Raw genomic sequence first — 24,241 nt, 5'->3', positions numbered from 1 at the left:
TCCCACTCATGTTCCCCCCTGCCTCCACTGGCTCCTGTGCAAAAAAGCAATGGGCTGTGCCAGGATAACAAGGTTCCACCAGGATCACGAGGCTCTGCCGGCCTGTCCCTGCTTCCCCTCGCTCTGGGGGTCTCACAGCGTGTCCATTCCCTGCCTGACCCCAGCCCCCTCCATGAGCCCCCCTGGTCCCAACAGCCAGCACACGGCTCAGCCTCAAGTCCCGTGCCCGGCTCCCAGGCAGATCCCGACGGAGGATCCATGAGGAGGAATGAGGGATGGACCCATCCAGGCTTGCCACGAGGTCACTGACTCCTGGGGGGTGCATAGATGAGGCGGGGCTGGCGGAGCACGCTGCACTGGGGGGGATCCACTTGTCCTGGGAAAACCGGAGAGGCTGGGAGTGTGTCATGCAGGATCCGGGGTGCTGGGAGCTGGGGGGGTCCGGCTGAGGAAGGGGAAGGAGCTCCATGTCTCTGCTCTGGAACAATCCACCCGCACAGCCCGTTTTCACCTGGGGATGGGGGGCAGAGGGGGAGCCCCACGTGTAGCTGGAAGACAAGGAAGCCTGTTGGAGCTCTGCAGAGCCGGATCCAGCACGTCTGCTTTCCCTCCTCCACACCCCCGCGCCAGCTGCCGGCCCCCCCCCCGACCTCCCCGCGGAGATCTGGAGCCTGGGATTTGCGCCTGGCAGCAGCCGCTGCAGCCGCACCGAGCTCGGGGCTTTTCAAACCCGCATTAAACATTCATGGCTCTAAAAATAAACGAGCATCCCATTCTCCCCGGAGTCTCCGCCGGGATCCGCAGCGCTGACGTGCAGCACCAAGGGCACTTTGAGCTCTGCCGGGTCCGAGCGCCGGTGCTCGGGGTTTATCCTGAGGGTCTGCATGCTCCCAGCCCCTGCCCTGGCTGTGGGGTCCTTTGAGATCACCTCTGGTGCCAAAGGTGCTCAGCAAAGGCAGGAATGAGCTCTGAAGGCAAACCAGGAGCAGGTGGGATAGGGCATCTGCACAGCCCAAATTTCTGCCCCACCCCACAGCAAAGAGAGCTGCTTCCAGGGCTTGGGACCCCTGGGAATGAGGCTCAGCACCCCCAGAACACCAGCAGGGCCCAGGGCATGGCCACTGCACCACCCACCCTGTGGAGGGACAAACAGGACAGTGCCAGACATGAGGGCACAAGAGAGGAGAGGGAATTTGGGACACCCCCCCCCTCCTCCTCACCTCTGTTTGTTTTGCTGGGGTAGATTCTCTGGAAGTATTTATATTCCTCTGGGGCTGGGAAGTCTTCAACGGGATGAAAGGAGTATTTGGATTCAAAGTCATCTGTGAAGGAATGGCAAAAGGGGCAGGTGAGGGAGGGGGGCTCTGGGGGAGCCTGGCCAAAGCCACAGGGCTCGGCTGCGAGGGCGATCCGTGCGGGGTCCCACTCACCCAGGAATGCTCTGACGGTGGAGATAGAGTCCCGGTGCCCGTTCCGCACGGGCGGCGGCGGCGGCGGGGGCCCGGCCGGGGTCCGGGTGGGGGGCGGCGGGGGCTTCCCCCGGCTGGGGGGCTCGGCGGGGCCGTGCAGTCTGTAGGGGGGTGGGGGCGGGGGGGCGTCGCGCCCTCCGTTCCGCAGCATCGGCGGCGGGGGCGGCGGAGCTGCGGGGACAGCGGGGTCAGCGCCGAGTGTGGCATTCCCGGGGCAAACCCAGGGACATCCCCCGGAGCGTTCCAGGCCAGCTGCTGCGCCAGACCGCGGCCCAGGGATGCTCCTACGCGTGCCCGGAGATTTCCTGCTTGCTCCTGACATCTGCATTCCTCATCCCTCCACCAGCTGCAGTGCAGGGACCAGCCAGCCCTACTGCCCCACGGCTCACCGTCCACCCCGGGGGCTGCTCCAGCCCCACGTGCTCCCAGCCCACAGTGAGCACAGGTCCCTCTGCACCAGATGGGATCCCAGGAGCAGCTACAATCCAGAGAGTCCAAGGGCAGCAGCTCCACATGGAGCCAAGATGCTGCCTGCCAGGACTGGAAGCCACATCCGCAATGTCACCGAGGTAGTGACAGGATCCACAGCCCCTCTGACCCACCTCTCACTCCTGCCCAGCCTCCTGCAGAGGCTCCGTGGCAGTTCGTGCTCCTCATTAGCCTAATTACACTCGGGCTGACAGCGCAGATCCCCAGCTGTAGCTCTGAGGAGGGATTCTGGCAGGGCCAGAAGGACGGAGTGGCTTGGCAGGGGCCCAGGCAGGAGCTGCGGTCTGGACGGGGAGCCCAGGAGTGCACGGGGGGGCACCGGGGCACAGCCAACAGCAGTCCCAGCCACGGGGACACACTCCTGAGGGCTGCACATCCAGGGAAAGGCTTCTCCCGCTCTGCCATAGCTTTTTGCACCCTACCAGTGACCTTTAGGAAGCTGAGGGGAGCTATGCTCTCCCACATTTTCATCTCCCACCCCAGGAGAGCACGGGCAGGAGTTACCCAGCCACAACACACCGCCAGCACCAGGCTTGGAAGAAGCTGGATGGTCATGGGACACGACCAAGGACACGTGTTAAACTCCTGCCCCAGCTCAGGGCACTGCAACTCCTGCCCCAGCTCAGCCCCATCACCACATGCAGAACGCTCGCCATGTCCCGAAGCCAACTCTTGCCCGTCACCCCCACCCTGATCACCCCAGCAGCCCCCAGGCACCGTGGAGCAAGTGGCTCTTACCTGCTCCACGGCTCGGGGGGTCTCTGGCCGGCGGTGGGGGGCGGCTGCTCTGCAGGGACGGGGAGGCAGCAGTGGGCGGCGGCGGCGCCAGACCCCGCAAGGGGCCCGGTGCCTTCCTGTGCAAGGAGTTGTGTCTCTGCGGCAGCTCCGGGGCCGACTCGCTGCTGGGGCTGGAGGGGCCGTTGGGGACACCGGGGGGCTGCCGGTAAGGGGGAGGCGGGGGGGCGAGAGACTGGCCCTGAGCGCCCGAGCGGAGGCTGACAGGGGAAGGAGGGGGTTTGATGGGCGGCGGGGCGGGGGGTCCGTCCCTGCTGCCGGGTGGGCGCTGTCCCGGGGTGGGCGGCAGCGGCTTCTCCCGGTTGTAGGGCGAGGCCTTGGCGTGCGCTGGAGGGGGGGCCGGGGGGGCGGCGGCGCGGCGTCCTGGCGGCGGGGGCGGCGGGGCCGAGGAGCTGTGCTTCATGCCGGTGCCACCGGCGGTGCCGGGCCGGGACAGGTCAGGCAGGGAGGGCCTCTGCGTGCGCGGCAGTTCCGGCGGGGAGCCCCGGCTGCTGTCGGCATCGTCCTGAGGGCGGCTGTTGTTGGCCGGCACGGGGGGCCTGGGAGCAGCTGCTCGGGAGCCAGGGACTTGTAGTGTTTGTTTAGTGGAGCTGTCTGCGGGGAAGGAGAGCACAGTGAGGGGTTGGGGACAGCACGGGAGCAGTGCCCTGTCCATGCACAGAGTCATGGCCAAGGAGAGCCAGGCCACAGGGACGGCTAGGGACGGCTGTTTGGCACACACAGGGAGCTGGCACTGAGCACAGCCACACACGGCTCCTCTCTCACCACTCTACTCTGTGGCCACCACAGAGAACACACAGAGTTCAGCAATACACGAAACTCCTGTGCCCTCCAGGAAGTCTGTGTGTGGGGCTGAGGCTCAGGGAAGGCACAGCTGGCCTGTGCCATGCATGGGATGTGATTTGGGGTCCTGCCTCTCAGCAGCTGAAATCCCCAGGGATACACAGTGAGATCCTCAAACCCCTTCCTGCTCAGGGCCCTCCCCAAGGACCCCCACGGAGACCACGGGCCAGTGGCCATTACCTGAGCTGTCCTTGGCTCCCACAGGTCTGAGCTTGGGAACGCCGCCTTGGAAGAGGCCGCCCTTGGGCTGGATGGCAGCTGAGCCAGAGCTGTAGCTGCCGCCGCCGCTGCCCTTGGGCTCTGAAAGGAGGGAGGCAAAGAGGTTAAGCCTGGAATTATCCGCTCCTCCAATGAGGAGCTGCTGGGAACCAGATGGGCAAGCGCCCTGCAGGGTATGGCGGTGCCCAGCACGGAGACAGGAGCCTCCTGGGGACTCACTTTCCAGGATGGGTGCACTCCGGTCATTGATTTGGGTCACTTTCCTGAGCTTGGTCCCTTTACAGATGTCCTGCAGGAGGGCCCCGCGGCCCCGCTGCTCCTCTCGGCTCAGCTTCGGCGGTTCTGTGTTCGCCTGGAGAGGAGCAGCAGCTCAGCACCTCCGCAGGACCCTCTAGCACAAGAACAGCCCAGCTCCACATTCCCACCTCCCAGATCACCCCACCCCGGCCACAGCCAGCCTTCTCCAGGGCCAAGTGGCCCCATGTGGGGAGAGGCCAGCTCCCAGCCCAGCGAGGTGACCCCTACCTGACTGAGGGTGGGGGGTGGCGGGGGGCCGGGGGGCGGCGGCGGGGGAGGAGGGATCGGCATCCTGGAGGCTCCGGGGTCTCAGTGCTGGGGGCAGGCCTGGGCACTCATGCCTGCAGGAAGGGAGGAAGCAGTCAGGGAACGTGGGGAAAGCTGGAGGTAAAACACAGCCCCGGGGAATTGTGCTGGTGCCCTGTGCTCATGCAGAGCAGCAGCTAGAGCTGCTCTCCCAGGCTGTCCCAACACCCTGGAGCAGCAGGTGCCAGAGGTGGGAGCCAGCACATCCCCACCCCAAATCCCCAGGGCTCCCACAGCACCTGCAGTCAAAACCCAGGACATGTCTCATACAATCACCTCACCCAGCAAACAAAACCCGGCCAAGCTGATCCTGCACCATCCATCCAGCTCCTCTAGCTGCAGCCAGGGGCTGCTCACTTGGGAGTGTGACAGTAGCCCCCCAGCACTGGCACGTGGCCCCATGGCCTCTCCAGCCATGGCCAGGGCAAATCTGCCAGATGGCTCTGGCTCCAGAGCAGCCAGAGCAGCACCAAGCAGCACAGGACTGTCCTGTGGCTCCCTCCCATCCCTGAATTTCCCAGCATCTTGTCTCCTCCATCAATAACCCTCCAGCATTGAAGGCTCTCTGCGCCCCACAACCCCAAAGCCCCCTCAAAGCTGTCCAAGCAGTCAGGGAAACCAGCTTTCCTAGCACAGATCTGGCAATGCTCCAACTCCTCAGAAGCCCAGAATAAACCTGTCTGACACCACGGCTCACCTGGAACAGCTCCCGGGGCTCCGCAGGGCCCGGTAGCTCCGGTTGGCACTGGAGATGGAACACAGAGGGACTGGGGACAGGAAGGGGAGCCTGAATCACTGGGAAGTCACAGGCCCTCGTGCCACTGACAGCAGTGCTCAGGTAGGGCCTCCCACAGCACTGGCTCAGGGAATAGGAATGTGATGACTGGAGGCCTTGCTCACCACATGGAGAGCCCCAGGAGCTCAGGGCAGACCCTGAGGCGGGGACAAATGTCCCTTCTCTGGGCCACAGATGTCCTTCCCACAGGAAAACCTATTCCACAGTCACTAACGGGAGTCACACCACCAACAGGAGGAAAGGACAGGGCAGTTTCACACCTGAAACTTCCGATTTCCGAGCCCTGACCTCCAGGGCAGGTGACAGAGGGCACGGGAACAGCCCCCACCGCAGGGAAAGTTCCTTTATGACTCAGGTTTGTACCAGGTATTAACAACCAGATCCCTTCTCCCACTCATCTCCTGCTAGATAAACTACAACTTCCTAATCCCACAGGACACAGGTCCATCCTCCGTCAGACATTCCCAGGGTGTGAGAACGGGAAGCAGGGACAACAGCACGGCGGCCAAAGCAGCAGCTCCCCTGCCCTCGGGCAAACCACTGGCTCTGGGGTTCAGGGAAATAAATAAATACCTAAACTGCCTTTTAATTAAAATCAGCTCTACTGTGAGAAGTCCTCAGCTACAGCTTCATCAGGAAGACATTCCTCCCTCTATGTAATGGCATTTTCCAAGTCCCTGAGACTCCCAGCTCCCCAGTGCCCTCCTGTAACAAATGTGCTGCTCCTTCACCCGAGCTCGAGGCCTCCCACCCAAGATCTGACATCCATCAATCCCTCTGGACACTCCAGTTGGGAACAACACCCAGCAAACCCATCCAGCCTCAGCCTTTCCCACTGGAGCAGGATCACAGACGGCTCTGAACGTGCTCGTCTGGGACGTGTTGGAACAGGAGCACTTTTCCCTGTGCTCCTTCCCACCCGCAGTGGGATCACAGGGCCAGGGTGGCACGAGTGGCTCCAGGCAGAGCCCCAGTCGTGCTGGATCAGCTGCCGGAGGGAATTAGCAGGGATCCAGCTGAGGAACACGCCAGGTAACGAGACTCCTGACTCGGTCTCGTGTGTCACAGCCCTGAGCCAGCACAGGAGTGATGCCAGGGCCACCACCTTCCGACCCACGGGAACGTCACGCATTGTGTCCCCGCTCTGCTGCTGTGCCAGCTGGTTACTCCCAGGGTGACACTTCCCTCGTTGGCCCCCGTGACAGCGACACATCTCACAGACAGACAAACAGGGATTTGTCAGCTGGCACAAACCAGCCAGTGCCACCCGTGCCAGGCCAGCACTGCTGGGGTCTCTCAGTGTGACCTGCTGACACCCTGTGACAACCTCCAGACAGTCCACAGGGACAATCCACAGAGACCTGCAGGACAACGATGGTATTTCTACAAACAGATCACGAGTCACTATCTCCTCTCTAAGGTGCCCTTAGAGCAAAACCCGCGCTCAGATCCAGGCTCTGACCTAGAAGAGGGAGAGGAAAGAAGAGTTTAAGCTAAAGCAGCTTGAGGATAAACTGGAGCTGAATTCCCAAGAAACAGGTCATTCCATTTCGGTGCACGGCCCCGTTCGGGCTGGGGATTAACAGCAAAGGTCACATTGAAAAACCAAAATCGAGAGGCCCCGAACTCAGCACACGGCTGGGAAAAGCTGAGAGCTCCGGCTGGGAACGGTGCCTTTGAAATACAGCCTGGATCTTTCATGTGCAAGAAGACAGACCCAGCTGATACAGATTAGGGAGACAGGAGCTAAATCCTCCAGGAAAAGAAAAAAGGGGGGAGTTTTCCTCCCAGCACCCCTTCATGCCTGGCAGAAGCTATGCCTGTGAGCAACGCTCCGACTTCTCTGCACCCCTTCTCCTTTGTTCTTCCCTACCAGGACCCTTCCACCAAGACACATCAGAGCTTCTGAAGGCTCCATAAGCTGTGGTGGCAGCTCCCTGTGTTCGCGGGGAAAGTGGCTGGGAAGAGCTGAATCCAAAGACACCAGTGGATAAAAGCTGGGCTGAGGCAGGAGGGGCAGGTTTACACAGTGCCTTTGCTTTTCCAATCCAAACCAAACCTCAGTAAAGCTCTGAGCAAAGCAGGAGGAAAACAAGGTGTGAAAAGCTGTCCCTTGGGAGGAGGGAGAGATCAGCAGATCGAGGTCACCCTGTGGAAAGCTGCTTCACAGCTGCTGTTCCACACGCTGGAGCCCACCGTGGCCACAGACGCCTCGGCAGTGATTTGGACCAGCACTTCCCTGTCAACCCTGGGATCAAAACTAAATCCCAAGAACTTGACATTCAGCTGCCTCTTGTCCCCTAAAAGCAGCAGGATTGGGCAGATCCGGCCCAGCCTGGGAGACATGCCACGTTTTCCAGGCATTTTTCAAGTCGCTGTTTGCTGTGGAGGGAATTGAAACGCCCTCCCCAGCAGCAGCCCCCATCCCACTCATCCCGGGGGGATTGCTGCTGGAGCAGGACAGGCAGCAGCAGTGACCTTCAGCCGCCTATTTCCTCACTTTTCAGGGGGATTTGGGCTCCGGGCGGATTTGTATTTCACATTTGCAAGCCCGAGCTGCAGCGCCTCATCCTCAGGGAGGCTTTGAACTGCAGATCAAGAGGAATTTCCACCCTCTGATGTCGGTGCAGAAATGCGGCCGCACCGGTTTGGGAACGACTTCCAAGGCTGGACCTCTCCAACACCCGCCCCCGCGCCTTTATCTTCCCTCTCTTCCCATCCAAACCAGCAGTTCCTCGTTACCCCCTCCCAAATTCCAACCCTGTCCTCCCTCCACAGCAGCCTGACATTCCTGCCCACTCCCGAGGAGCTGAGGATGCTACATAAATAATTTATCCTGAGCGACAGCCATCGCAGGATTTAAGGTCATTCAAGCTTTTAAAATCCTATCAGCATGCTTCCCGAGCCGAGCTGCCAGCTCCATTTGGAGCATCCCGCGGAGCCGGCGCATCCCTGCGTGCAGACAGACAGACACGCTCCGGCCCCGCGGGATCCAGACGCTCCCTGTTAATTATTAACGACACGCGGGCTCTGACGAGGCGTTTTTAACAAAAACCCCGATCTCCGGAGTTTCTAATTCCTCAGGGATGAGCCCCACAGCCTCAGTTTCCCCATCCACCCACAGCTTCCACAACTTCAGTTTCCCTATCCATCTGCAACTTCCACATCCTCATCCGTTTTCCCTCCACAGTTTCCTTGGCCTCAGTTTCCCAACCTCGAACACAGAACCCCCGGCTCAGTCTGTGCCTTGCTCCCATCTCAGGTCACTCAGCAGAGGAAACCTTTAATCAGGAGCAAGGCACCCTGTCCCGAAATTCCGCTGCAGCAAAAGGAAAAGCAGGAAAAGCCCGTCCTGCCAGCCTCCCCTGCCGCTCCCCCTTTGCCGAAGAGGCAAAAGGAAGCCGGGAAGGGAGAGGTGGCACACGAGGGGCTGGGCAGGAACCGAGGGGCTGGGCAGGAAGCGCTCAATTATTCCAGCGGGAGGAAGCGGCAGGAGACGCGGGGACTTCCCGGTTCCTTCGAGCCGGAGCTGGGAATTCCGGGTGCAGCGATCCCGACAGAGTGGGATCCCTCCCGCAGCGCTCCCGATGCACCGGCCCTCCCATCCGTAACACCGGGAGCGGGGAGCCCTGGATGCGTCTCCCTGGAGCGCCAGGGACAACTCAGCTCCAGCGCTGCCCAGAAAAAGCTGTGGCTGCCCCATCCCTGGAAGTGTTCCAGCTAGGATGGGGCTTGGAACAACCCCTTCCAGTGGAAGATGGGATTTAAGCTCATTTCCAACTCGAGTCATTCCGGGATTCCATGGAACTCTTCGTCCATGGTCATCCCTAAGCCACCACAGGCTCCAAAAGGTCCGTCTGTCCTTCTGTACCACAAATAGGCTCCCCCTTGTCAATGGGTGACCCCAGCCCTTTCTGGTTCTGAGCACCCACAGGGTGGGGGTCCAGGGGGTCCTGGGAATCAGTGTGAGGGTCCCAGGGGTCATAGAGGGGGTCTAGGGGAATCCTGGGAAGGGTGGAGGGGTCCCAAGGGTCATGGGAGGGGTCCCAAATAGACACAGGGGTCACAGGGGGTCCCAAATAGACACAGGGGTCACACTGGGGGTCCCTGGCACCTGATCCTGTTCTGGACAGCTCCAAAGGGGTCTTGGGGAGGGGACCCTGAGGTGACCCACCTCAGGGGGAGGGGGTCAATGGGGTCATGGTGGGGGTCTCAGAGGCCACAGGGGGAGTCCCAGGGGACACTGTGGGGTCAGAGTCTCCATGCTGGGGATCCACGGGGGATCCTGGGAGGGGTGGAAGGGTCCAGTGCATCAATATGGGGGTCTCAGAGAGGTGCCAGGAGTCACAGTGGGGGTCCCAGGCCCCCAGCCTTGACAGCTCTGGAGACCCTCAAGTTGGGGGTCCTGGGGAAAGGCAGGGGAAGCCCTGAAGTGACCCAGGTGTCAGAGTGAAAGGGTCCAGGAGTCAGTGCAGGGATCTCAGGACAGTCCCAAAGGACACCCGGGCTCAGAGTGGAGGTCCAAGACACCTGGTTGCAGCCAACCCAAAGACAGGAGTCCAAGGAGGGGTAGAGAAAACCAGGAGGTCAGCATGGGGATCCCAGGGCACTGGTCCCACCAGTTCCAGGCACACCCAGGGTGGGGGTACAAGGAGGGTCCTGGGGAGGGATCCCACACCTAACTCAGGGGTCACGGTGAAGGGGTCAAGGACAGCACGGGGGTCTCAGTGGAGGTCCATGGGGGTCCTGGGGATGGCTCTCAGAGGAGACCTTGAGGTCAGAGTGGGGGTCCCCATGGTAGTGGGGTCACAAACCCCCAGACCCGCAGGTTCTGGGCACACCCAAGCTGGGGGTCCAGGGCAGTTCGGGGGAAGGGTCCCTGACGTGACCCAGGAGTCAGGGAGGTGGGAGATCTCCCAGGCGGCCCAGGGGCAGGGTGGGAGCATCCCGGGGGTCCATGTGAGAGCTCCAGCCCCCCCCGGCCTCGCCGGTTCCTGTCACTCCATAGCCGGCCCCGCGGACCCCACAGCCGGGCCCGGGCACCCCCCAGGTCCGCTCAGGCCTCAGCGCGCCCCCAGCCCCGCCGGTCCCGGGCTCCGCACAGGCCCCACGCGCCCACCCCAAGCCACCACACCTCACACAGGCGTCCCGCGGCCGCAGTCCCGGCCCCCCGAGCCCCGCGAGCCCCGGCCCGGCCCCGCCGATCCCCCCCGGCCCTCCCCCGCTCACCCGCGGCTCCTCCCGCCGCTCCCGGCCCCGGCCCCAGCCCCGCCGAACGAAATGGCGGTCCTGCCTCCTCTGCGCCTGCGCGGCCCGACCGGATGTGGGCGCGGCACGGCGGGGCAGCGGCGCCATGATGAGGAGGTCGGGCGGCCATGAGGGAAGCGTCTGTCATCGCCGTATTGGGAAGGGTGCGGCGGCTCCGTGAGCACCCAGCGCCGCGGTGTCCCGGTGACCGAAGGCAGAGCGGCACCACCGGGAAGAAATTCCCCGCTCTATGCCGAAATGCTGCTGAAGGCTGCGACAGAGTACGGCTATGCCGCCTGCCCCCCCCTCCCCCCCGCCCCTTCCGCCATATTGGGAAGGTCAGCTGACCCCGGCAGTCGCCATGTTGGGAGGGTTGACGGAAAGCTTGGCGGCCGCCATGTTTAGAAGGTCAGAGATTGGCTCCCTGCTGCCGCCATCTTGGAAAGGTCGGCTCCACCCTATCAGTGACGGAACAGTGACGTCACCGACAGCGAGGCTGTGACGTCATTCCCATCATGACCTCAATCCCTAGCATGACATCACAGACAGGTGCCAGGACAGACTTTTATTGGGGCTCCCCACCCCACTCCCAGCTTCATTTTGTTGGGGTTTTTTTTTGCCTTTTTTCCTCCTTTTTCTTAAAAAATAAATGTACAATTCCGGACAGCGGCGGTACAAAATATACACGTCTGGGGGGGGAAAGGATGGGGCGGGCCACACATACAAAAATAGAGGGGATGGGGGGAGGAACATGACTCCCCCCAGGGACCCCTGTGCCCCAGCCAGGGGAAGGGGCAGGGGAGAGGGGGATGCGCCAGGGGGTCCCCAAACCCACCCCCCCACCCCTCCCCAAGGGTGGGGGCAGCACCCAAGGGCCGGGGCTGGGCAAAGTGCGTCAGTGCTGGGGGGCTCCGGGCCCCCCGGGGGGGTGCCGGGGTTTGGGGGTCCCGGGAGGGCCCCCCCTCACTGGCTGCCAGGCTCCAGCTTGTAGGAGAGCTCGAAGAGCAGGTTCTGGTTGTCGATGACGCGCAGCTGCCGCACGTAGGCCTTGGTCTGCAGCTGGGCCGGGGACGCCTCCAGCTCCAGGCCTGGGAACGGCCCCGGAACGGGGAACAGGGATGGAGGGATGGGGATGGGAGTGGGGGAATGGGGACGGAGGGATGGAGGGAGAGGGATGGAAGTAGGCAGGCATGGCAAGGCAGTGGTGGGGATGCAAGGATGTGGGGATGGAGGGGATGGCAACATGGAAGTGGGGATTGAAGGATGGAAGAGATGCAGGGGATGCAGGTGAAGGGATGGGAGGATGGAATGGCCCCACAAGAATGGGGATGTGGGGACAGGGATGGAGGGATGGGGATTCAGGCATGCAGAGTGAAGGGATAAGGGATGAGGATGCAGGCATTTAGGGAGGCAGAGACATGGACAAAGAGGTGTGAGGATGCTCTGGCCACATCCCCATCCCTCAGGGCCAGCACAACAGGTTCAGGACCGTGTGGGCCTCCCCAGCAGTGCCCCCCAGCCCCAGCAGTGCCCCCCAGCCCCAGCACTGCCCTCCCAGCCCCAGCACTGCCCCCCCAGTCCCAGCAATGCCCCCCCAGCCCCGGCAGTGCCCCCCCAGCCCCAGCAGTGCCCCCCAGCCCCAGCAGTGCCCCCCCAGCCCCAGCAATGCCCCACCAGCCCCCGCAGTGCCCTCCCAGCCCCAGCACTGCCCCCCCAGTCCCAGCAATGCCCCCCCAGCCCCAGCAGTGCCCCCCCAGCCCCAGCAGTGCTCCCCCAGCCCCAGCAGTGCCCCCCCAGCCCCAGCAGTGCCCCCCCAGCCCCAGCAGTGCTCCCCCAGCCCCAGCAGTGCCCCCCCAGCCCCAGCAGTGCCCCCCAGCCCCAGCAGTGTCCCCCCAGTCCCAGCAGTGCTCCCCCAGCCCCAGCAGTGCCCCCCCAGCCCCAGCAGTGCCCCCCCAGTCCCAGCAGTGCCCCCCAGCCCCGGCAGGGCCCCCTCCCCGTCCCCCACTCACAGAGGGGGCGGCTCCGGTACTTCCTCACGGTTCTCACTTTCTCAGCGATGCAGTGCTGGGACACAGAGAGACCCCAGAGTCAGCCCCAGCCCCCCGAGACCCCACCCCATCCCCCCAGGGACCACTGACCCCTTCTGCACAACCCCCACCCTCAGGGACCCCCCTGGATCCTGTTCTGCACCCAGGACACCCTGAATTCTCCCACCCCCCAGACAGGGGAACCCCAAACCCTCAGGGAAAGGGGGGGGGTCCTCCAGCCCCTCAGGGGGGTCCCCTCCCCGCTGCCCTCATCCTGGGGGTCCCTCTGCCCCATTCCCCCCTGGAACCCACCAGTTTCTCCACGTTGACCAGCCCGTCCAGGAGGGTTTTGCTGCCTTCATGCAGGAAGGTCAGGTCTGGGGGAGAGAGGGGGTGATGGGGGCCCCGTGGGGTGCCAGAGGGACCCCAGCCCACCGAGGGGAAGCCCCTGAGACCCCCCCCTCACCTTTGAGGATGAGAGGCACGAAGGGGATGAGCGGGGGCTTCATCTTGGCCAGCACCTCCCGGTAGGTCTTGTGGTTCCTGCAGGGGTCCTGGGGGGAAATGGTGTGGGGGGGGGGGAGTCAGGCTTTGGGGGGGCTCCCCAGGGATGCCCTGGATCCCCCCCCATGCTGGTGGCCATGGATATGGGGCTGGTGGCCTGGGGGAGAGGGGCAAGGACAGCCCAGGACAGCCCAGGACACCTTGGGAATGTCCCCTGCTCACCAGCAGCCCAAAACCCCCAGGGGAGGCCTGGGGACCCCCCCCCCCCCCAACACCCACAGCAGCCCCCACACCTCTCACCCACCGTCAGGTTCTCAAACTTCCGAAACAGATTCTTGAATTTCCCCGGGAGCTTCTGGAAGACAAAAGAGGGGAGAGGGTGGGCAGTGTCCAGCAGGGCCAGGGAGCACCAAAGGGGAGGGCAGGAGCATCCAGGAGGTTCTGGGAGAGCCCAGGAAAGGTCAGGGAGCATCTGAGGGTGTCCAGAAAGGTCTGGAAACATCCAGGGGTGGCCTGGAAGCGTCTAGAGGAGTCCTGGAAGCACTGAAGTGGGGGTGAGAGGTCCTGGAGGGTTCCAAGAGCACTCAAAGTGGGGTCTGGAAGAACCCAGGAGAGGTCTGGGAGCAGCCTGGTGTGGGCATGAGCGTCCCAAGGGTCCTGGGAGCACCTGGGCAGTGTCAGGGAGCACCCAGGGGTGGTCTGGGAGCGCTCAGAAAATCCTGGGAGCATCCAGGGGCAGTCCAGGAGCACCCAGAGAAGTTGCAGGAGTACTGAAGGGGAAGGGAGCTCCTGGGGGGGTTTTGAGAGCACACAAGGAGGATCTGAAAGAACCCAGGAGGGGTCTGGGAGCAGCCAGGTGTGGGCATGGGCACCCCGAGGGTCCTGGGAGCACCCAGGTGGGGCCAGAGATCACCCAGGGATGGTCAGGGATCACCCAGGAAAGGGTCAGGGCACGAGGGGGGCACAGAGCTGGAGGTGAAGGTGCAACCAGGAGGGCACCAGGGTGGGCTGCTACTGACCCCTCCAGCCCCTGGGCACCCCCAAGGGCCACAACTCCTTGTCCTTCTTGGGAACTGACCCACAGGGACCCCCAGGGACCTCCTGACCCAGAGGGACCCTCAGGACCAAGCAAACCTTGTCCCACAGGGACCCCAGACCCCTTAGGACTCCCTTCCCTCCCCAGGGTGGGTGACTGACCCCTGGTCCCCCCAGGGAAGGGTCAGGAGCCCAGGGAAGGGTCAGGGAGCCCAGGGAAGGGTCAGGGAGCCCCTGGGGGTGTTCAGAAGGGCACAGGACGATGTGGGAGCGCGCTGGGGGCGGGGGGCACCCCGTTGCTCACCTCCCAGGTGAGGCGCAGGCGGCTGACGGCGGCGTTGTTGAGGCCGATGACGATGGCATAGAAGGAGAGCATGTCCTGGTTCTGCTTGCAGCTGGTGGGGGACAGTGTGAGGGACACCACAGGGACCCCCTGGCACCCTGCCCCCCCTGTCAGAAGCCAGGACATTCCTCTGGCTGCCCTGGAGGGCTCAAGACCCTGTCAGGAGGCTCAGGGACCTCGGCACAGAGTCAAAGACACCTTGTGTGCCCTCGATTTTAACCCCTGGGAAAAGAAACTGCCAGCTTGGTGTGAGGATGTGCAAGCCACAGGGGTTTGAGTGGAGTGATAGTTAATGTGGCACAGGGTAAAAAAAGTAGAATTTTGGGGATTTAGAATGGGGGTTCAAGATGGAGGGATCTGGGCGTGTCCTGTCCTTCCTCTCCTTCTTGTCCTTCATCTTCTGCTGTGATGGTGACACTTGTGGATTGGTTTAGAGTGTCTAACATGGGTGAAAGGCATTGGAAAATTATTGTAAATAATGTACACGTAGTTGTTAGTATACAGGACATTCCTCTGGCTGCCCTGGAGGGCTCAAGACCCTGTCAGGAGGCTCAGGGACCTCGGCACAGAGTCAAAGACACCTTGTGTGCCCTCGATTTTAACCCCTGGCAAAAGAAACTGCCAGCTTGGTGTGAGGATGTGCAAGCCACAAGGGTTTGAGTAGAATGATAGTGCATTTGTCACAGGGTGAAAAAGTAAAATTTTGGGGATTTAGAATGGGGGTTCAAGATGGAGGGATCTGGGCGTGTCCTGTCCTTCTTCTTCCTGTCCTCCATCTTCTGCTGGGATGGTGGCACTTTTGGATTGGTTTAGAGTGGAGACAGACTGTCTGACACAGGTGGTAGGTATTGGAAAATTATTGTAAATAAAGTACACATAGTTCTTAGTATACTAAGTAAAAAAATTAGTACAAAAAAATTTAATTTTAGTATTAAAAATTTTATTTTTTTTAGTTCTTAGTATACTAAGAACTATGTATACTTTATTTTTTTAATTTCATACTAAATTTTTAATACTAATTTTTTAACACTAAATTTTTATACTAATTTTTAGTATTAAAAATTAGTATTAAAAATTTTAATTTTAGTATGAAAAATTTAAATTTTTTAGTTCCTGGTATACTAAGAACTATGTATACTTTCTTTTTTTATTTTATACTAAATTTTTAATACTATTTTTATACTAATTTTTCAGTATAAAAAATTTAATTTTAGTATTAAAAATTTTAATTTTTTAGTTCTTAGTATACTAAGAACTACGTATACTTTATTTTTTTAATACTAATTTTTATACTAAATTTTTAAAATTTATTTTTCGTATTAAAAATTTTATTTTTTTAGTTCTTAGTATACTAAGAACTACATAGACTCTATTTTTTTATTTTATATTAAATTTTTTAATGCTAATTTTTATACTAAATTTTTTATACTATTTTTTTTTTTTATTTTATACTTCTTATTTAATACTAAAAAACTGACACGGCCTTAAAGGTGCTGAGTGTGCCAGAACTGACCTGCCAGACTGACCTCAGCAGGTCAGAGACAGAATGTCATAGATAAGAGAAAATAAACAACATTGGGGACCAGAACAGAAGAGTCTTGGCTTCTCCTTCGCTCTCGGGACTGGGAGAAAAGGATTTTGTGACACCTCGGGGTTGGCTCAGAGCCCCCTGCCCCCGGACTCACATGGCAGCGATCTTGATGAGCTTCTTGAGCAGGTGGGCGCGCTTGCCCAGCGCCTCGCAGAGCAGCAGCTCCGTGCCCACCCAGTGCTGCACCTCGCTGCAGCGCTGCAGCAGCAGCTCCAGGTTCGCCGTCTCCCGCCGGCCCCGCTCCCCGTGGAACACGTAATCCACAAATTCCACCTGCGGGGGACGCGCACATCACAGCAAACTGATTATTTAATTTAAAAAAAAATTAAATTTTTAATTCTTTAATTTTAATTTTAATCTTTTTTTCAATCTAATTTTTTTTAATCTAACCTTTTTAATCTAAATTTTAATTCTTATTAAAATTATTCTCTGATGGTGAATAATTGGTATTGACTATGACTGCAGAAGGCTGGCTGAACAAATGTTTTAGTAAGCTATGCTAAACTGTACTACACTAATACTGATACTATTAAAAACTATACTAAAGAAAAAGATATAAAACTATATATAAATAAATAATATAAATATTATATATGTAATATAAAATATATAAATATATAAAACTATAATATATACAAACTATATTAAAGAAAAATATATAACTATATATAAATAAATAATTATATATAAAATGATAATATATATAAAACTATACTAAAGAAAAATATATAAAACTATAAATAAATTAATTATATAAAAATAATTATATAGAGAGCTATAATATACATATAAAACTATATTAAAGAAAAAAACATAAATAAATAAATAAATAAATCTAAGATTATAATATATAAAACTGTACTAAAGAAAAAAATATAAAAATACATATAAGACTATAATATATCTAAAACTATGCTAAAGAAAAATATATAGCTATATATAAATAATTATATATAAAACTATAATATAAAACTATACTACAGAAATATATATATTAAAAAGTATATAAAAATAAATAATTATATATAAAATTATAATATATACATAAAATAAACTAAAGAAAAAATATAAAACAATATAAAATAAATAAATAAAAATTATAGTACATATAAAACTATATTAAAGAAAAAATCTACAAAACTATATGAAAATAAATAAAGAAAGAAATAAATTTAAAACTGTTATATATATATAAAAAACTATACTAAAGAAAAAACTAACATCTTTACTTGATACACACATGGCTCCACTTGGTCAAATGAAACAAGACCACTATCACTAGAATCTAACCAACAAATCCCTTTTAGCAAACAATCCCCGTAACACCTTCCACACGTGCCAAACGACAAGCGCAGAAATTGAGACAAGAATTGTTTTCCTTCTCTCTGTGAGCTTTCTCACAGCTTCCCAGGAAAATCCTGGGAGGAAGAATTATTATTAATATTCTCCCTCTGTTCAGAGGACGTGTGAATCCCACACACGCATCCCCGTGGGAGCCCCCGAACCTCGTGGATGCAGCGGAAGAGCTCCCAGTGGAAGGCTGTCAGGTGGTTGGCCACATCCTCGGGCTCGGCTCGGTGGATCTCGGTGTCCCCCGGCACCACCTGGATCTCCTCGGGCAGTGGCACCTGCCAGGGGACACCGGACGGGGCCCTCAGGGCTGGGAGGGTCTCCCCCCGGGTCCCCTTGCTCTGGCCATGGTGTTGGGGGGTCCCCACTCACCAGGGAGTCAAAAGTGTCCCTGGTGCAGGCGAAGAGGTGGCTGTTGATGCCCAGGGTGGTGAACACGCACTCCTCGCTGGGCTGCAGCACCGCTTTCTCTGCCGCGGGGCACAGAGGGGGGGTCAGCACCGGGAGGAGCCCCCAGCCCCGCCCGCAGCCCCCCCGGCCCCGCGGGCACCTCCGGACGAGGCCATGGTGACGAGGATGAGGGCGTCCCCGCGGGCGCTCTGCTCCTCCGAGTACTGGAGCTTCTCGGTGACCGAGGCCAGGATGTCCTGCACCGAGGCCGAGAGGCGGCTGCGGATGGTGACGTACGAGTGGTCGGGCATGTACACGCGGCAGAAAACTGGGGAGAGGGCGGGGGGTCAGCGCCGGGCACCCCCACACCACCCCAGCACCGCCCGCCGGGGAAACTGAGGCACGGAGCGGGCACGGAGCAGACCCGGAGAGGGTACGGTCCTGTGGTGGGACATGGAGGGGACCCCTGTCCCCCTCAGGTCCCCCCGGAGTCACTCACTCTCGTCAGAGCCCCGGAATGCCACCCGGGTCTGCAGGCAGGAGTCGATGCGGCGGAAATGCCGGAACAGCGGCTTCACCTGCTTGTTCGGGGGGGGGGTCTCGTCGGCCACCCTGGGGGCACAAACAGGGCTCAGGCAGGGCCCCGGACCCCGGGGATGCACCCCGAGACCCGAGGGTGGGCACAAGAGGAGGGGGGTGGGCGCAGGAGGAGGGGTCCGAGGCTGCGCATGGCGAGGGCATGAGGGGGCACAGAGTTGGATGTGAAGGTGCACCCAGGAGGGCACCAGGGTGGGTGACCCCTCCAGCCCCTGGGCACCCCCCAAGGGCCACAATTCCTTGTCCTTCTTGGGGACTCCCTGACCCACAGGGACCCCCAGGACCGAGGGAACCTTGTCCCACAGAGACCCCAGACCCCATAGGAACTCCTGACCGATGGTGACCCCTGCTCCCCCCAGGGACCCCTGCCCCCAGGCACCCCCAGGACCCCCTGACCCTCTTCTCACTTGAGCTCTACAGTCTCCACGAGCTGGTGCAGCTTGATGATCTCGTCCTCCAGCTCGTGGTACAGGGACGTGTCCTTCATGATGAGCAGGTAAAGCTCCTGTGGAGCAAGAGGTGTCAGGGCCGGGACTCCCGAGACTGAGGGGGGGACACGGGAAGGGGACACCCACCTTGATGACCTTCCCGGCGCTCTCCTCCTCCTGCAGCAGCCCCTTGTAGGTCTCGAGGAAGTGCAGCAGCACGGCCAGCACCGCCCGCTTGCGCCGCAGCCCCGACCCCTCCTCCCAGCGCGCCGGGGGGCTGCCCGCCGCCAGCACAAAGGTGCCACTGTCAAGGAGGTGCCAGGGCAAGAAGGGACCCGCGGCCACCCCCCAGCACCCGCTGCACCGAGGGACTTCACTCAGAGTCGTTGTAGCCTCCCTGTATGCACCACACTGCCCACCTTGCCCCCCAAACCTGTAGCCCACACTCGTGGCACCCCAATCCCCTTCTTGCTGCTCCTGTGAGCCCCCTTATAGCACCCCACCCCCCTCCTCACGTCCCCCTTCTCCTTGCAACCCCCATGCCCACCGTTTTGCCACCCTTGTGCCAGCTCCACGGCACCCTGGTGCCCATGCTGGGGCCCTCCTGGTTGCACCTTGATGTGTGCCACCACCATGTCCCATCCAGGACCCCGTTATGCCCACCCTCGCTGCACCCCAATGCCCTCCTCATGCCCAGCCCCGGACCCCTCCTCACCCACCCTCGTGCCCCCCAGGATATTGCTGGTGCAGCTGCTGCAGGAAGCGCTCGGTGGGCAGGAACAGCGAGTGGGTGAGCACGATGTCATCCAGCAGCGACTCTGGGGGAACAGGGGGGACAGGCGTGGGCACACCCCCCCTCCCCAAAGCCCCAAAGAGCCCCCCAGCACCCCAATGCCCGGCGGGGTTGATGGGTGAGAGGAGCCGTGGTAATTCGCAGGGTGACACCGGGAGAGGCCGAGCCCCACGCGAACCCCCCCGCGGCCGGCGCTGACTCAGGGCCCGCTCCCAGCCCCGGGGCAACCGGGCCCGGCCGAGCCGGTGTGGGGGCAGAGGCGCCGGCAGGGCGGCACCGGGGCCGCGACGCCCCGGCACACCCGGCAGCCTCGTGAGAGCCCGGCCGCGGGCACAGCAGGACACGGCAGAGGGAAACTGAGGCAGGCAGCTTGGGGCACACCGGGCGGGTGCCACAGCCGGGCTCTCTGGGGCAGCGCGGGTGGCACCGCCCTGGGAAGGTGTTTTGGCGAGGCCAGGTGAGCCGAGGGCCGCCCGGTACCGGCGTCTGTGCCCGTCAGAGCCGGCACCAGTCACCGCCGCGACCTTTGGACGAGGCACCGCTCCCTCACCTGGCACCAGCACAGCCCTGGTGCCCCGGGGATCCTGTGGTGGGACCCCAGAGCCCATCCAAGGCCCAAGGAGCTGACCCACGGAGGGGCCATGCAGAGCATCCCCCCAGCCACTCTCCAGAGTGTTAACCCGGTCACGGAGCAGTGCCAAGCCAGGGCAGAGAATCCCCTGACGCTCCCGCGCCGGGCACAGCACCCAGGGGGCATCAGCTGCTGCCGAAAGCGGGACACGCAGTCTGGGGCACAGGGACAGCCAGGGACGCCGGCAGCACGGGGGGTGCAGCTGCACAGCCCCCAGCTCCCCCAGCCCCCTACCCCGAGTGCAGTCCCCTCCCAGGTTCTGCCTGTGGGGCAGGAGTTGAACACTCCCCCCAGCCCTGCCTCAGTTTCCCCATCCTTCTGCAGCACTCATGCTGTACCCCAGACTCACAGGGATGTCCCCCGTGTCGGGACCCCCGTGCTGGCTCCTGCCCCCCTGCTCCCTGCCAGCCCGGGCACCACCAGGCCTGGCAGCGTGCTTGTGCAGGCAGGACCTGGCGCTGCCAGTCCCAGCTCGCCCCTACCCGAGGGCTCCTCTTGGTGGTTGCACCCAATCCTGGCCCTGGCACCACTGGAGCAGGGGGCTAGCAGTGGGCTGGGGTCCCTGACGGCCTCTGTTCCCGGCAGCCAAGGGTGATTGGCCGGGACAGGGATCCCCGCGGTGTGGGAAGGCTCCCACACCCACCTGCAGCCAGCCTGGCTCCCACCCAGCCCTGACACCGAAACCACCCCGACACCTGGGCACGGGCAGCCACGGTGGGACAGCACCGGGTGGCCTGTGCCAGAGGAAAGGGGCATCCAACCGCCCCCCCCTCCACTGCAGCTCCCGTCGGGGCTAATTTTAGCACCAGGAGGATGTTAAGGACCATCCAACCGGGAGGTGGATGCTGCAGTGACTGCCGCTGCCCGGCCACCCCCGGCCCCCACCGAGCTGGCACTGCCACATCCGGATCCTCGCCAGCCCCTCTGCCGTGCTGTCTTGTCCACCCCACAGATTCCTGCGCACCCCACTGTCACCGATGCCCTGCACCGGCGGGGACCCAGCTTTGACCTTGTCACCCCAAGCGGGCACCGCTGTGCCCCGTGCAGGGCCACCCGCCTCACCGGGCACGAGTGCTCCCCACCCCGCTGTCCCCCACCCCAGCATCCACCGGCGCATCCTCCCAGCAAGCAGCGGCCGCCCCCGGTCTCTCCCCGCTCCGCCGCATCGCCCGCGATCCACGCGCTCCCCACGCCGGGCACCCCCGCAGCCCGTCCCGGCGGTCCCGCAGCCCGTACCTGCCCCGCAGCCCCTCCCGTGTGCAGCCGCCGGCAGCCGGTCGAGGAGCGCGGCCAGGAGCCGCTCGGGGGGCGCGGGCGCGGCGGGGGCGCAGCCGCAGCCGCAGCAGCACCGGGCGGCGGGCGGCGGCTCCGGGCTCGGCGGCTCCCGGTCCCGGTCCCGGTCCCGATCGCGGTCGCAGCCCGGTGACGGGTCCTCAGGGGAGCGGAGCGGAGCCTCGGGCGGCCGTAGCTCCAGCCAGCGGCCCTCGCCCCCCGGTACCGGCCCCGCGGGCCCCGCCGGCTCCTCCGGGGAGGCGGGGGGGCGCGACAGGCTCTGCCGCCGCGGCCCCGGCACCGACCCCGGCCCCGGTACCTGCCCCGGGGGGGCCGCGGGGCGGACGGGCAGGTGCGAGCCCGGCTTCTTCAGCAACTTCTCCAGCGGCTTCATGGCCGCCCGGGCGCGGCGGCGGCGGCGGCTCAGGGGCCCATCGGCGGCGGTGGTGGCTCCGTTCGGCTCCGCTCGGGCCGCGGCACCGCTCCCCGCCCGCCCCGCACCGGCTGCGCGTTGCGCCCGCCCCACACCGGCCCCGCCGCCAGCACCGCCCCGCCCCGTTACGGCCCCGCCGCCGCCGACCCCGGCACCTGCCCGCCCCTTTCCCCGCACCGCCGCCGCCCCCGGGCCCGCCAACGACACCTGCCCGCCCCCTCCCCGCACCACCGCACTCGGTACCGAACCCGCCCCGGGGCTGCGGTGACACCGGCTCGCGCCAGGACACGGTGCCCTCCCCCCCCCGCACCCCCGCTTTCCCCGCACAGGTGATGCATGACGCACCCCCGCACCCATCTCCCCGCATTCCCCTGTCGCATCCCCGGGGTACCACCACGCTCCCCCCCACACACATCGTACCGCCTGGGGGACACAGCCCAGAGCCTGTCACCCCCCACTGTCACACACCGCGACCGGGGGGGCAGAGCCCCACAGCCCCCTGCTGCCTCGCAACCCCGGCACACCCCCGGCACACCCCCCAGCCCGGTTCCCACCCGCACACCCCCACAGTTCCCCCATACCAGCCCAGGGGCACATGGCACCGCCCCTCCCCAGTGTCCCCTGCACGGGGGGCACATCCCCAGCTGTGGGGTGAGCAACCCCCCGACCCCCAGGCCAGCTCTCTGCTCCCGCCGCAGCGTGGGAAAAGGCCGGGGGTGAGTGCGAGATCCCCCACCCTGGCACCCCTGGGGCTGGGTTCCCCCGCGGGCAGGGTGGGCAGGTCGGGGTGGCTGCCAGACCCCCCCACTTCCGCCGCCTGCCAGGCTGGAACGGGCCCCAGCGTGCCGGGGCAGGTGCCGGGGCAGGTTCCGGGGCAGGTTCTGGGGCAGGGCAGGGCCAGATGTGGCGCTTGCCTGGGGCTGATCCTCCTTCCCCGCTCCCGCGGGGTGCTGAGCATCCATCCTGCCCATGCCCACTGTCCCCAGCCCCACCTTGCACCCTCTGGACAGGCCAGCAGGTGCCAGTCCCCTTCTCCCTCTCGGGTCCATCCCCCTGCAAAAACACGGCCCTGCGGCAACTCCGGGCTGGGATGGTGGCAGCGGCCGGGGGGACGCAGCAAGTGACCCCATGGCCTTTGCTGGGCCCCACTACCCAGGGGGTTCGGGTGGAGATGGAGGAACGAGGGTCCCGGCAGTTCCCGCTTTGTTCCCGCTTCGCCTCCACCCGGCAGTTGCCTGGCAACTCCATCCATGCGGCTGCCAGAGAGCAGCAAAACACCTCCCCACATCCTCATCCCCGGCTGGATGAGGTCCTGTCGGGATGGCACAGCACGGCACGGCCCGGCACGTCCCTCCTCTGTTCCTCCAGCCTCCAGATCCTCCACAGCCCATCCAACACCCCCAAAAATCCCATTCTGCTGAGCTCTTCCATCCCCTTTCCCCACAGCATCTGGACAGGGGTTCTCAGATGTGGGTGCAAGTGGTGCTGCTGGCCAGGTTCAGCCATGCAGAGAGGGGCTTCTCCTGACGGCAGGAGGGGAAACTGAGGCACAGAGAGACCCCGCTCGTTGGTGGCAATGGGGATGCACTGGGCCACACAAGCAGGAGGGACCTGGAGCACTGTGCCATGCTGAGGGCAATGCTCCCCCCGGGAAAGGTGCTCCAGATCCAGCCTGTCCCATCCCCTCTCCCGGTGTCGGCAGGGATGGGGGCACTGCTGGTGCAGAGCAAACTATTGGCTTAATTAATTTGCTGTTATTTCTCCTAACGAGCTGGGATCTGGAGCGGGCGCTTCCCTCGGTTGGCAGCCAGCGCATTCCCCCGCCCCGGCAGCGAGCTGGGGGTGCGAAGCCTCCAGGCACTGCTCAAAACAGACCGTGTGTAGGAGGGAAAAATTACACCCCGGGAAAAATCCCTCCCCAAGCCAGCGCCTTAACCCACTTCCCAGCTGCAGCGCTGGGAGAAGGAACTCAGGCAGTTGGGGAAGGGGAGATGAGATTGGGGCAGCTCCTCCATGAGGTCCCTGTGGAGGGCTGAGCCAAATCCTGGACTATGCTCAGACCTGTTCTTGCTGCCAGGGAGGGAAACTGAGGCAGTGGCACTGGGGAGGGATCATACAGCAACGTGGGCAGGAAGGTGATGCCTCCTACTGCTGCTGCTGTTGGAATTGCTCTGGGACCTCCACCCTACTGCCAGAAGTAAGGGCAGAAAGTGGGGAGAGCTGAAGGGAAGGGGGGGAAAAGGGAGTGGGATGCAAAGGGGGGAGCAGGGGCCCCCCTGCCCCTCCAGCATGGCACAGGCAGGGCCCACCAGCATCCTTCCCCTGCCAAACCTGGCTGCAGGAAGGCAGAGCTCACCGTGATGCTCCATCCACAGGATCAGGGTGT

The 24,241-nt window shown here is 61.3% G+C and overlaps 2 protein-coding genes across 3 annotated transcripts; both read right to left on the bottom strand.

The window, feature by feature from the left end:
- Positions 1–360: 360 nt before the first annotated feature.
- Positions 361–10,506, bottom strand: WIPF2 (WAS/WASL interacting protein family member 2). 2 transcript variants are annotated; one of them, XM_084222185.1, is made up of 8 exons: positions 10,444–10,506; positions 4,341–4,453; positions 4,035–4,167; positions 3,777–3,896; positions 2,697–3,347; positions 1,431–1,640; positions 1,221–1,322; positions 361–548 (listed from the first exon to the last, which is right to left on the bottom strand). In XM_084222185.1, the coding sequence occupies exons 2-8, from the start codon at positions 4,401–4,403 to the stop codon at positions 508–510; spliced, it is 1,320 nt and encodes a 439-aa protein (XP_084078311.1). In that variant the 5' UTR covers positions 4,404–4,453; positions 10,444–10,506; the 3' UTR covers positions 361–507. The 2 variants fall into 2 exon arrangements, with proteins under 2 accessions (XP_084078311.1, XP_084078312.1); XM_084222186.1 differs by lacking the exon at positions 1,431–1,640.
- Positions 10,507–11,424: 918 nt separating this feature from the next.
- RAPGEFL1 (Rap guanine nucleotide exchange factor like 1) lies at positions 11,425–21,816 on the bottom strand (the record flags this gene model as incomplete). Its single annotated transcript, XM_084222183.1, has 15 exons — positions 11,425–11,549; positions 12,471–12,525; positions 12,801–12,865; positions 12,955–13,042; positions 13,297–13,347; positions 14,332–14,422; positions 16,056–16,234; positions 17,467–17,589; positions 17,684–17,781; positions 17,862–18,029; positions 18,201–18,313; positions 18,706–18,803; positions 18,874–19,030; positions 19,442–19,544; positions 21,387–21,816. 15 exons carry the CDS (start codon positions 21,814–21,816, stop codon positions 11,425–11,427), a joined length of 1,944 nt encoding a protein of 647 aa, XP_084078309.1.
- Between the last annotated feature and the right edge of the window lie 2,425 nt (positions 21,817–24,241).

Source organism: Fringilla coelebs (genome assembly GCF_963513975.1).
Source record: "Fringilla coelebs genome assembly, chromosome: 27".
In the NCBI taxonomy this organism is placed as follows: domain Eukaryota; kingdom Metazoa; phylum Chordata; class Aves; order Passeriformes; family Fringillidae; genus Fringilla; species Fringilla coelebs.
Note: the sequence above shows the minus strand (reverse complement) of the source record. Positions and strands in the feature narration are given on the sequence as shown.